At 36.6% G+C, this 12358-nt stretch overlaps 6 protein-coding genes across 6 annotated transcripts; 3 read left to right on the top strand and 3 right to left on the bottom strand.

Moving 5' to 3' along the window:
• Positions 1-2158: 2158 nt before the first annotated feature.
• VCUG_01880 (uncharacterized protein) lies at positions 2159-3998 on the bottom strand (the record flags this gene model as incomplete). The annotated part of the gene is made up of 1 exon (XM_008076701.1): positions 2159-3998. The coding sequence occupies one exon, from the start codon at positions 3996-3998 to the stop codon at positions 3051-3053; it is 948 nt and encodes a 315-aa protein (XP_008074892.1). The 3' UTR covers positions 2159-3050.
• Positions 3999-5351: 1353 nt separating this feature from the next.
• Positions 5352-5693, bottom strand: VCUG_01879 (uncharacterized protein; the record flags this gene model as incomplete). Its single annotated transcript, XM_008076700.1, has 1 exon — positions 5352-5693. One exon carries the CDS (start codon positions 5691-5693, stop codon positions 5352-5354), a length of 342 nt encoding a protein of 113 aa, XP_008074891.1.
• Positions 5694-7761: 2068 nt separating this feature from the next.
• On the top strand, positions 7762-8070 carry VCUG_01878 (uncharacterized protein; the record flags this gene model as incomplete). The annotated part of the gene is made up of 1 exon (XM_008076699.1): positions 7762-8070. The coding sequence occupies one exon, from the start codon at positions 7762-7764 to the stop codon at positions 8068-8070; it is 309 nt and encodes a 102-aa protein (XP_008074890.1).
• Positions 8024-9276, top strand: VCUG_01877 (uncharacterized protein; the record flags this gene model as incomplete). Its single annotated transcript, XM_008076698.1, has 1 exon — positions 8024-9276. The coding sequence occupies one exon, from the start codon at positions 8024-8026 to the stop codon at positions 9227-9229; it is 1206 nt and encodes a 401-aa protein (XP_008074889.1). The 3' UTR covers positions 9230-9276.
• Positions 9277-9761: 485 nt separating this feature from the next.
• Positions 9762-10553, bottom strand: VCUG_01876 (uncharacterized protein; the record flags this gene model as incomplete). The annotated part of the gene is made up of 1 exon (XM_008076697.1): positions 9762-10553. One exon carries the CDS (start codon positions 10551-10553, stop codon positions 9771-9773), a length of 783 nt encoding a protein of 260 aa, XP_008074888.1. The 3' UTR covers positions 9762-9770.
• Positions 10554-11664: 1111 nt separating this feature from the next.
• Positions 11665-12358, top strand: VCUG_01875 (uncharacterized protein; the record flags this gene model as incomplete). The annotated part of the gene is made up of 1 exon (XM_008076696.1): positions 11665-12358. One exon carries the CDS (start codon positions 11665-11667, stop codon positions 12229-12231), a length of 567 nt encoding a protein of 188 aa, XP_008074887.1. The 3' UTR covers positions 12232-12358.

Raw genomic sequence — 12358 nt, 5'->3', positions numbered from 1 at the left:
CGAACATAACCGGAATAAAGCAACCTTTGAACAATTCGTTGATATCACAGGTACGCAAAGCCGATCCAAACTGTACATGACAGCAGGATCTAGCCGCTCTGAGGCAGAGGAAAGACAAGATGAACTAATATGACTTTACTAACAAACCTAAATCACAAGCATCGACTCCACTAGCACACACATCCGAAAATGTCCTTGATATATCTCCTAACAACACTGTACAACCTTTTTTAACCTTCTGTTTGTTGCACATTCCTCAAATCACGATGAACCCCCCAGTGTGTGCTGGAGAGCGATTCTTGATCAACTCCACATGTAGCTAAGAAACCGCCTTGCTACATATATGTACGTCGAAACAAAACAGCCAAATATAAACGCGATAATAAAAAAAAAACAGTTATTCTACAATTAGTAGTGCTATTACAGTCAATAGAGTCATTAATCCTGGTATCTCTGGGTTTGTTTCTTTCGTTCCCTGCATGCACATAATTCAGAAAACCTAATATTACCAGCAACAGATTAAATAACGAACTCAACAACATGTGCAGGCTGCATCACCTGTATTTATTCTTTTTTACCGATATTAAAGTTATGACATTATCATTTTAGAACAGGTTAGAAGTTTTTACTTTTTTTTCATGATAGCACGGCTATCACGGTGCTACAAAAATGTTCTGATCAGCTCTGTAGTTCACAAGCACTTGCACGGTTGTGGTGCATGTTTGAGTAGAGGAGTGAGAATAAAACAATGAAACATTGAAACGAATAATTAATTTAACTGTTCTGGTAGCAGTTGTTGCACTGGTCCAAGATTGTGGAAGTGTTTTACACTTTTTCAATTCTAAGCTTAGTTGATTCACCGCGGTAATCGCAATTTCTTTTAATCATGTCATTCAGCTGTCATCAATCCCAAACTGCATCCCGAATACAACGCTCTATGTGCATTTTTTACACAATTCATTCGTATTCTCAGCACCTTCTCAATCATTAACTGCTCTGTGAAGTATTCCTTTATCAGGACATCTTTGTGATCAACCTGAAAGAGGTGTTCTCAAAACATTACAAATTGTTCTTTTTTGTCATAACAAAAAACACCAGTTTCTTTATTTGGTTGCTTGATATTAGCACTTGTGTCTTTATCACTTCGTGATTTAGAAGAGATTTAACGATGTGCTAGTGTAAAAAAAGAATGATAGGACACTGTGTTGAAGATGCGTGTAATGCTCGTTAATAGTGCAAGAAGTAAATACTTTATATCATCAGTTTTAGATTTTGTGGTTCTAAGATGGTTTTCGTTCTCGTGCTTTATGTTCAAACCATGGTATTAGTGGGATAGACTATGAAAACGGTTGTGCATATGCAGGTCTATGCTGAGTTTTGTGCCAAGCTACGTTTGGTTTTCGCAGAATGTATAAAACTCAAAAAAATTTCGACTGATGTAAATTTTGCTATGGTGCCCTGACGACGCAATCCTGGAAAGCCGCCGTATGCACAGCTAAGCCTGTGCTATGATGGATGTATGAACTACTATTTGTGGATTCAGAAGTTGCACTATTCACGCTAATTTTGGCATGATAATTGAAAAAAATCTTGATTAGACAGGTTGACCAAGAATAGCACATGCGAGTGCAAACATGATCGTAATAAAAGATGAAATATAGCAGCGAATTATCCAATAAAGCTACAGAATCAGTTATAGTCATTAAAATACCATCACATGCCTGATCTGAGAAAATACAAGTAATCATGTTGCTTCGGAACATCGATCCTAGAAGAAAATATATGCGGTGAACGCGATTGATAGGAATTAAGGCACTTCAAAACATTTTTACGGGACGTTTTGCAATAATATCGAGCACAGCACTGATCGTAGCACTGCTGTTATTCATGTTGAAGAGGAAGCGGTTATCAGTTATTCCTTCATTTGCAATGATAGTGCAAAATTTACGAGGAAGATTGTCCAACAAAATGTATGTATGCTGATCAATACCTATGTTTGCGCATTAGCAGCTTTCTATGGTACCATCTCAGATTAAGATGTATCGGTGATTTGGATGTATAAGCAGATGAGAGGAGATCAGACTACAATGCAATAGCAGAGAACGTAATATACAAAAGGCGGATGTAAAACGTGTGTGGTGATAAAATGGGCCCAATGAACGGAATTATTATTTTGGTTTATTGCAAGATATTCCGCACTCATTGGTACAAACCTTTCTTCTGCACCAAAATATTTAAATTATTATTTGGACAGCCGTTGAAAGCGTTCGTTATCTTCAACAACCACCAAGAAATTATTTTCATGGTCCAATTGCATTTACAGATTTGATTATAATTTCAAAAATTCAATATATCAACAATTTATGGCATACGTACCGATAGAATTATAGGACTTAGTAAGATATCACGTTCTAGCATCTAAATTTCTGAATTACAATTAACTAAAACTTGAAATGTGCAATGTTCCACAAAAAGCGAGAAAACGGCGAATTAATTTAAAAATAGAAGCGAACAATAGTAATAAAGGATAGTACGGTCGTATCTAGCCTTGAACACATCTGAATATATTTTATAATTACCTTCTGAAACGGATCCAGAAAGAATAACGAAGAGGAATGATACACTAAGAACTGCAAAATAAAACAAATTAAAAAAATAGTGACGGGTGGCGTATTCTGCATTATTAAATGCAAGGGTACAGGAATAGTGCTAATGAATTGTTACCATGGTATAAACAGGCTCGTTAGCAAGGGGCTAATAGATTCATAGTAAGTGAATTTTTGGAAGGATGTGCATCCGGTGGTGTTACATCAATAACTTGCACAATAGCGGATAAAATAATTACACAGGCACTAAAAATCCGGTGATGACATAATTATCAGCTTTTACCTGGCTTTGTAATACCGTTGGCGTTTATCATCATCCTGCAACATAGCACATGAAATGTTCTTCGACGTACGCTACTCAACACAAATATCGTAGTTATGATGTGACAACATGCGCTACCATATCAAACATATGCTGTTTGTTGGCAGACAATACCAAATAGTTCAGCGTTGAGAAGGCGGAATTACAATATTATAGCTCCTTTCGATGTTTTGTAGAGACATCCTAATCTTTTCCTCATTGAAGATGGCAGTATCAATCAGTTTGTCAATTTGCTCGGCTGCGACCTTTTCAGTGAGCGAATCCATGATGTACGAAAAGTATTCAACCGCCAAATTTTCGTCGAAGTGGAATGATCCGCCAGCATTAGGAATAAGTTCGGTGTCGGTGCATTGATACACTTCAACATCAATACGAGATTTGTTTAATATGCAGAACGTAATAAACTCCTTGTTTTTTGAGAAAAACGTTGGTTCGAACACGCAGTTAATAAATTCAATGGCCGAATTGAGCAGATGATCGAGGCTTTTTCCATTAAATCTAATAAATACTCTCGTATACCACATGAAAAACGGTCGCTTCTCTCTTAAATTCCTTTGAGGAATATAGAGCAAATTATTTTGTTCTTTCGAATAGGATAGCATGACCTGTATGAAGTGTTTTCTGAAGTATGACCGGTTTTGCATTTTTTCATCGATTGCTATCTCACTCTCAAAAAGCCTATGTCCATATTCACGTAGCGGAAAAACAGATAAACAGTTCTCACCATTGATGGTACATCCGTACATTATAACTACGGTTGAGTGTGCATCTTTATCGATATATTCTGCTGTAATGTCCGCTACTTCTGCGGATTTCAATTTCTTTGTCAACTTCCTATTTCCCACATAAATAATATACCACGTAACAATAAGTAAAATGCCCAGAGAAATGTAAATTGTACAGGAAATAATTAGTGATACTGTCGCCATCGTTGTTAATGATTTATCACTTCCTGTTCTTTTCGAACTCGGGCTATGAACGCCATTGTGTCCGTGTGGACTGCTGTAATGCGCTGCTGGGGATGAATGGCCCTTTGAACCAAAGTTAAAGCTTCCACCGAATCTACCCATTGTTTTTTTTTAGCGAAGGTATGTGATTAAATGGTTGCAAAATATTCCTTTTTTGTTACAACTTCAAAAAGAATTGTTCATACGATTGCAGACCGTAAATATCAATCAAATGTAATTTCTGTATAAAAAAGCAGAACCAGCATCGGAAGCTGCTCAAAACGATGGAAATATCGTTATGGCTACTTTATCAAAAAATACTCATTAATTAATTTGTTGATGATCACAATAAACCACGGTACAAAACTGCTCGCTATGGCGATGTTTTAATGCCAGCTGTTAGACGGTTAAATCGAAGTAAAAGGAACATTTTTTTGGTTCTTGGTAGTTCTGAAAGGCTGTGATTTACTTGGTTGTGATATAAGACATGGAGCGAATTATCTCCAGCTAACAAACACCCTACTCCAAATGTTATTGCTCTCAGATCACTAGTTATTAACCTAGAAGCAAAGTATCTGAGATTGGTGAACAATACCATAAACATCCGCAAAATATTTGCATTTAGATCGAAATTTTGACGATTTTGCCCTTGGTACTGTGCCCATCAGCTATTCGATTACATAACTACTCCTAAATACCACAGCCTTGACAGATACTAAGGCGTATCAAAGAACAAAGCTGCTTTAACATACGTTGTGCAATGGCATATGATGTATTTTTATAGACATCATGGCATGCTATTCTACTATTTAATGTTAACTACCATATCGCTTATTGTAATATGTTCTATGCTGATATACCTCCTTTTTTCGATCTCATCATCGATATCCTCCGCCAAGAGCATCCATCCAATCCCAACATTCGTACAAATGGCGTATTCTATCTTATTACTGGTATATCAAGCTAACTGCGCGTTTCTTTATAAATATGTTTATTAATAAGAATATCACACATTGTACCGTTTGACTTGTCGCCTATGTTTGTTTTGTGTCTTAACAGTTGTTGTGTTTTATTAATCTTGGTTGGTGAAAGTAGTTCAACAAAACAACGAGGTCACCGTGAGAATGAGAACTAACCGAATTAAAGAATATATTTTTGCATATTACACAACTTTTGATCGGTAAAAAGTGAAGATCTATGCAATTCATAATATTGTTGCAAGTCGCCTGTACAAATAATTGTATAGGCCAGCATAATAGAGATGTCTCTGTGGCAGACACATTGATCTACAAATATTTAGAACAAAAAAATTTATAAACTCTATCGAGAAAGGCATTGCCAGGCCATTCTTCGTTTGGCTAGAAATCGGTCTCAGAAAAGCCTTTGAAGTATCGGCAAATATTTTAAATGAAGCAACGATCGTATGTAGCATAAGATGAAGTTGTGATTGATGGAGCACTAACCACAGTTTGATAGTTATCCTGCAGTCATAAGGTTTGTTTGACCACTCCTAAAAAGCTTATCTGTGAAGCGAACCCTGTAAAATGCTGCATGTAGATTTGTTATGCTACAAAATTGCGTGAAAAGGATACAATCTGTGAAGCTCAGTGCTAGTACACCGAGATACAGCCGCAAATGTAAGCTTATTACCTGTATTAAACGAGTTCTTAATATTAAAATAGGTTTGCAGACATCTGTGATAATTTTTGTTTGCAAAGACCATTTCTCAAAGATAACATCCATCAGAAGCGATTTGTCAAAAAACCTGCCGTTGAGACCACAAATTTTTAATTGTAGAGTAGCAACATGTGATGCCATTTGATCACTTAATGCACGGACCTTCTACGGAGTGGAGTCTTCAAGTTAATATCTTTGAATACTTTTTACAGAAAATGATCTATTTGTTACCATATATATAAACAGTGTCATCCTGATCAACGCATTTTTATTGTTCATTTCGATGCGCAGACATTTATCCAAAAGTTCTGCTCAGACTAAAAATGATAAGAAGATTCACCCGTCAATGCCAATCAAACTGATATAAGGAACTTTGTCATCAGCTATGATTACCGCGGTGAATCAACTAAGCTTAGAATTGAAAAAGTGTAAAACACCTCCACAATCTTGGACCAGTGCAACAACTGCTACCAGAACAGTTAAATTAATTATTCGTTTCAATGTTTCATTGTTTTATTCTCACTCCTCTACTCAAACATGCACCACAACCGTGCAAGTGCTTGTGAACTACAGAGCTGATCAGAACATTTTTGTAGCACCGTGATGGCCGTGCTATCATAGAAAAAAAAGCAAAAACCTCTAACCTGTTCTAAAATGATAATGTCATAACTTTAATATCGGTAAAAAAGAATAAATACAGGTGATGCAGCCTGCACATGTTGTTGAGTTCGTTATTTAATCTGTTGCTGGTAATATTAGGTTTTCTGAATTATGTGCATGCAGGGAACGAAAGAAACAAACCCAGAGATACCAGGATTAATGACTCTATTGACTGTAATAGCACTACTAATTGTAGAATAACTGTTTTTTTTTTATTATCGCGTTTATATTTGGCTGTTTTGTTTCGACGTACATATATGTAGCAAGGCGGTTTCTTAGCTACATGTGGAGTTGATCAAGAATCGCTCTCCAGCACACACTGGGGGGTTCATCGTGATTTGAGGAATGTGCAACAAACAGAAGGTTAAAAAAGGTTGTACAGTGTTGTTAGGAGATATATCAAGGACATTTTCGGATGTGTGTGCTAGTGGAGTCGATGCTTGTGATTTAGGTTTGTTAGTAAAGTCATATTAGTTCATCTTGTCTTTCCTCTGCCTCAGAGCGGCTAGATCCTGCTGTCATGTACAGTTTGGATCGGCTTTGCGTACCTGTGATATCAACGAATTGTTCAAAGGTTGCTTTATTCCGGTTATGTTCGCCTCTCTTCCTCTGCAACCCAAGCACATTGGTTACTACTATCCGTGTATGTATGCGATGAGTCAGGCATTCAGATGCAGTATAAAATGGTCCGTGATCGGACGTGTAACTTGTACGAGCTGAGGATCTCATATGGTAGTGATCCTTTCATGTCTTGCTGTGGCAGGCCATAGTATAAATATCTTTGATCAAAAATACGCTGCAATATTCTGAGAGTTTCTTTCGTGGGCCAACCCTCATATTCTTGTGTTAGTTGCCTTAATGCGAATGCTTTGAGAGGATTAAAGTTAGCTTCCTTTCTGTTAATGCTCCATTTGATTCAACAGCACTATCGTATTGTTGAGGAGGTAAATAAATGTACGTCTAGTGAAAAGGAAGAGATAGCATTTTTGAGTATCTGGAAAGTTTTCAACTTGAATTAATTCTTGTGTCTAATCGAAAAGTGATTATGATGGTATTTATTCGGTTTTACACCGGTCATTTTGCACTTGATTTATTATTCCTTTTTAGGAACGGTAAGTAATACTCAATATGCCATTTGCCAATCGTGAGAATGTTCCTTGTGCAATTTGATATTTTTGATTTGCTTTGTTTTGCGTTGCTGTGTGAGATCATCTTAATTTGATCACAGTTATTTTGGACAAATTTTATGTGTGCCATGATTTGCATGTTAGGTACTATTGTAGTAATAACGCACCTTCCTATCATTATTTATAGGTCTGCTGGGTCTTCACATGGCTCAAAAAACTTATCTTCCTCATGAGATGAAGACTAACGGACATAGTGGTCGTTACTAGCAGACATAGCGGATGTGCCAGTCAGTTTTATGAAATGAACAACATAAACCAACATGCTAGCAGTTATGATGTAGTGAATCACTTCAACCCGTTCAGAAAACACAGGATGAGTCACAAACAAACATAATACATAAATACTATTGGCATCATGTCTAATGACATTTAAAATATTTCCGTTTCATTGTAAAAAGATAAATGTTAGCTGTAGCACCGTGATTTTGGCCAAAAAACATAATGTAGGTGGAAATATTTGGATAGCACGCTGGAACAAAATTTTGCATCATATCGAGGTTAGCTATCACTTGAACCACTTAAAATGTTTTAGTGATCAGAATTGTCATCAGAAGTTCTCCATTTACACTTCTGAATCTTGTTTCTCAAAAAATTGTTATATCCGAAATTCACATCTACCGTGCGATGGAAAAGAACATTTTGGTGGTTGGATGTGGGGGTATTGGTTGTGAGCTGCTTAAGCTTTTAATGCTCAAAGGAATAAAACACGTAACAATCGTGGACAATGACACGATAGAAGTTACAAATTTAAACCGTCAATTCTTTTTTACTCGAAGCAATGTCGGAAAATTCAAGACCGATATAACAAAGCAGTATTACGAACAAATGGTTCGTGATGCCAGAGTTATATCCTATAATGAGAGTATTATTAACGAAAGATTCGATCTTAAGTTCTTTGAAACCTTTGAAATCGTGTATAATTGTTTGGACAACGTTGAAGCCCGTTCATACGTTAGTCTGAGGTGCAGGCTGGCCCGTGTACCGCTTGTTGATGGTGGATCAGCAGGGTATTTGGGACAGTCAATGGTATTTTTTGAAAATGAGTGCTACGACTGCACACCAAAAATACGGGAACAGAGTTTTCCGATCTGTACAATTCGAGGCAGACCGCAAAGCTTCGTGCATTGTGTTGCTTATGCCAAAGAAGTAGTCTACGCTAACATTAGAAAGAAACGAGCGAGATACAAAGAATTAGAGAATGTTTGCAGGTTTCTATTTGGTAGTAGAGAATGCGATAGCAGTAAGACGAAGATTGCTAAAAAAATAATGAAGTATCACGCAAGGTTAAAGAGGTCAAACTTCCCTGTCTTCAACAAGGACAACAGAAATATAAACAAATTTATTTACTACGTGGCTCAAGCTCGTGCCAGTAACTACGGTATTACCGTTGAGAATTTTTTTACGGCAGAGAAGATTGTCAAAAATATTATACCTTCGATTTGCACCACAAATGCTGCAGTGGCGTCTTTGATGTTGATCTCAGCAGCAGGGCTTACGCACAACTATTTTCTTACAAAGAATAAGAAGCTCATTATTAAAAATTACCCGGGAATAAGCAGTTCTACCTGCGGTATCTGTGGTGTAAAATGGTTTGTTCTACATTTGAATAACAATGTATTAATGATGTCTGATTTTTTGGAAAAGATTGGACTTGAAAGCGCCATTTTTGTGATTAATAATAGATTTTATGACTCACAGAGGGACATAAATGAGTTAATCGTATCACATAATTCGATAATGGTTGTCAAATCGGGATGCGAGTTGTTCAAATTCTACATTAATGTAGATCATCGATATATCTTTGATACTGAAGAGTTTACACTCAGTTAACCAGGCCTAACATATGCATATTAATTAAACTCGCTAGTTTATCGGTGTTTTTTTCATTTTAATGTTTCGCTGCGCGAATGATCCTCTTTTTTATGGCTCACTGTCACGGGTTAATTTTATTCTGTGTTCTGATGTGATAAAGAATAGCGAGAAGGTCGCTTGCCATACTGGAATAGCTGTTCTATTAAATAAATGTATTCTATTTTTCAGCAAGATGTTCAGTTTACCGCTGAGCGTTCCGGCTATACGGACGAATTTTAGATTTTTGCTAAATTAAAATACTGTAGCGCGAAAATTCTGTGCAGGAGCAGAATTAGTGGGATGAGCTCATCGTACAGATGTAGTACAGCTTTAACACCAACAAAAACACCCAAGCTATTCTTTGAATGAATATTGCTTGTATATTGATCGTGATAAAGTGATCCAGCACACCTCCAGAGACAAGTAATGATTTGAGTATCAGCGATCAGACCATAAAATAATCGTTACCACTCGTAACGAAAAAATACGCTAAGTGCGTGTTTTAAGTTAAAGGCAAGCTTTATTTAGATTCAGCCCAGTGAAAACCTAGTGCAGCCAACGTCATCAGAACAAATCCTACAAATATTGCCAGCACTTTTTTCCTATTCTTCTTCTTTGCGATCATACCTTGTTTATCGAATTCCGAGTTGAGCATTTCAATGAATTCGATGTAGAAAAATGAACCGCAGGAAATACCGTTCAGAATACTCGTCAGATTATCGAAATATTTATTATTTTCTAGCACTTTTATCAAGGCCATACCTATCAAAGTGCCAAAGGGCGTTAAGAACGAATAGAACGTCAGAAGAGCATAAACTATTCTCATTTCAAATCCCGATGTATGCACCGACACGCTCAGTGCAAACGCCTCAATCCATTTGTGCCCGAGTAATCCTAATGAATACCACACCAGACTTTTGCCTTCCTTCGCTGGTATACCTAATCCTTCCATGAAGCTATGCAAGCTGAGCGCAATTATAAAGATAAATGCTTGTGCCTTGGATACATTCTTCGGAAGAGAGTCATTCTCATTATCGTTAACGTACAAATACAGCTTGTCGATAGAAAATAAGATCAGGAAGCTGATTCCGCTGAACAGCTGCCCAAGATACCCGCAGTTACTTTGGTATACATCCGGAAATATGTGGAATATGAGCGTGCTGAGTATGATACCACCTGCAAAGCATTTGGAATACGAGGATATCTGTAGATTTTTGAAAAACCGGTAGGAAAAAGAAAATAAAAGTGTAAAGAAGAAAAGAAATACCGATAAAAGAAATAGTGTAGCCGTATGTGTTTCCATGTACCCCTAACGGTTTAATAAATATATTTTTTTATATACATAGGAGGTAAAATTCGTTTCCGTATTTGAGTGTTCTTTTGGTTCCTATTTCTATTGTTATTGTGAACTTCTCGTATTTTTTTATCGACTTTCAGTACATTTCGACTTGGTAATCGTTTCAAGATACTCCAAGCATTTACTCACGAACCATCATATGTGCACACACGATGACAATAACGTATAATTTCCTAATTGAAAACTTCTATTAATCTGCTTTATTGTCTTTAAACTGTCATCATCTCTATTTTACTAATCTTTACCTCCTATTATTACTGTCAATCTAATTCCTTTAGGAATTGGATTTGAGCGTAAAAGAAAAGTTAAAAACTTTTCTTCGCGATCTGGTCGGTAATTTAACGAAGAAAGCAAAGATTTACGTTTTAGATACGCAGATAACAAATACAGAGAGTTTGATTAATCACTTTATTTCATTAAATACCTCGCCTATCACATTAGGATTAAATTTTTCTTCGATAACAATTTTAATTGACCTTTTATCCTATGAGAAGACGAATTGATTCCTTTGTTCTTCCAGCTCTTTCATTCTTCATGTGTTTTCGGCTCTTTAAGTATCTTTTCAACGTGTATCCTGCAAGTTTTCCTTTCTTCTGAGCTTCTCAAAATTTTGTCCGCCGCATTCATTCACTTCATTTCATGCACACTTCTCTCCTACAGATTCTTTTAATGTACTACACATATTTTAGCATTCATAAATTGGTCTTTACTTCCTTATAAATTCGATCTCTGCTTTACGAAGTACTTGTCGAATTTTTTGCTATCATCTTCATGAATACTTCTGATTTTTTATCCCAATTCACCGGTACTATTTGCGTTGTCCAACAGAACGGGAAGAAGTTGTTTCTTCACAAGTACTCGTCCATATTTATTTTCAGCCACCGATTAAACAATCCGGAATCATTTATAATTTCGGGCTTATCACTATAAAGCCATTTTGGACAGCTATGTCTTTCAACTACAGACAACATCACAAAATACGCTCATCCTTACATCTACACGGTGCTCTACTGCACACGTTTACAATCACTTTTTTTGGCCACAGCACCCTTCGGTGATGAGTGATGACACAAATCTTGAGAAGACGATCTACTTGAACACCATGAAAGCAACGCTAAAAGTCCTAAATGATTTGGAAAAGAAAAATTTTAACAAAAAGGATGATGTTGTTGTTGATTGTACGGAGAAGGGAAAAAGGGATGGGGCTGCCTGCAAACGACGAATGTTTAACAAAAGGAAAAGTAGGGACAAGCAGCCAACTGGCAATGAAGATATGCATAACATTGGTGATGCTGTCAGTGATAAGAAGATTGAAAGCAGAAGAAACGATGGGAGGAAGCTAAATGTCTGGGATGAACGGTCACGGAGGGAAAACCGGTCTGACAAAACAACCAGAGCATTTGAACAAGAAAAAACAAGCAGTAAGCCACGATTGAAATGGAAAAGAGATGGTACACATGAAATCAAGTCGGATACGGATGAGACAGCCAAATCATCTCGGCGATTTAACAGATCAAATACCGATAAACGGTCGTCTTTGGCTGGTAAAGACGTTGAAATGAATCGAAAACGTAAAAACTCCTTCAAAGATCGTACGAATATGAATAAAAAAATAAGGAGATGACCGATGAATTATTGCAGTTCTTTTCCACCATTGATGAAGTCTAGTGAACGTATCAGTCTCTTTTACTGTTCAAAAGGTAATTTATAGGTCCTTTAAAATTAATTAAATTAAAAATTTTGCCTTCTTA

The sequence above is a fragment of the Vavraia culicis genome, assembly GCF_000192795.1.
Source record: "Vavraia culicis subsp. floridensis unplaced genomic scaffold supercont1.34, whole genome shotgun sequence".
NCBI classification, from domain to species: Eukaryota; Fungi; Microsporidia; family Pleistophoridae; genus Vavraia; species Vavraia culicis.
Note: the sequence above shows the minus strand (reverse complement) of the source record. Positions and strands in the feature narration are given on the sequence as shown.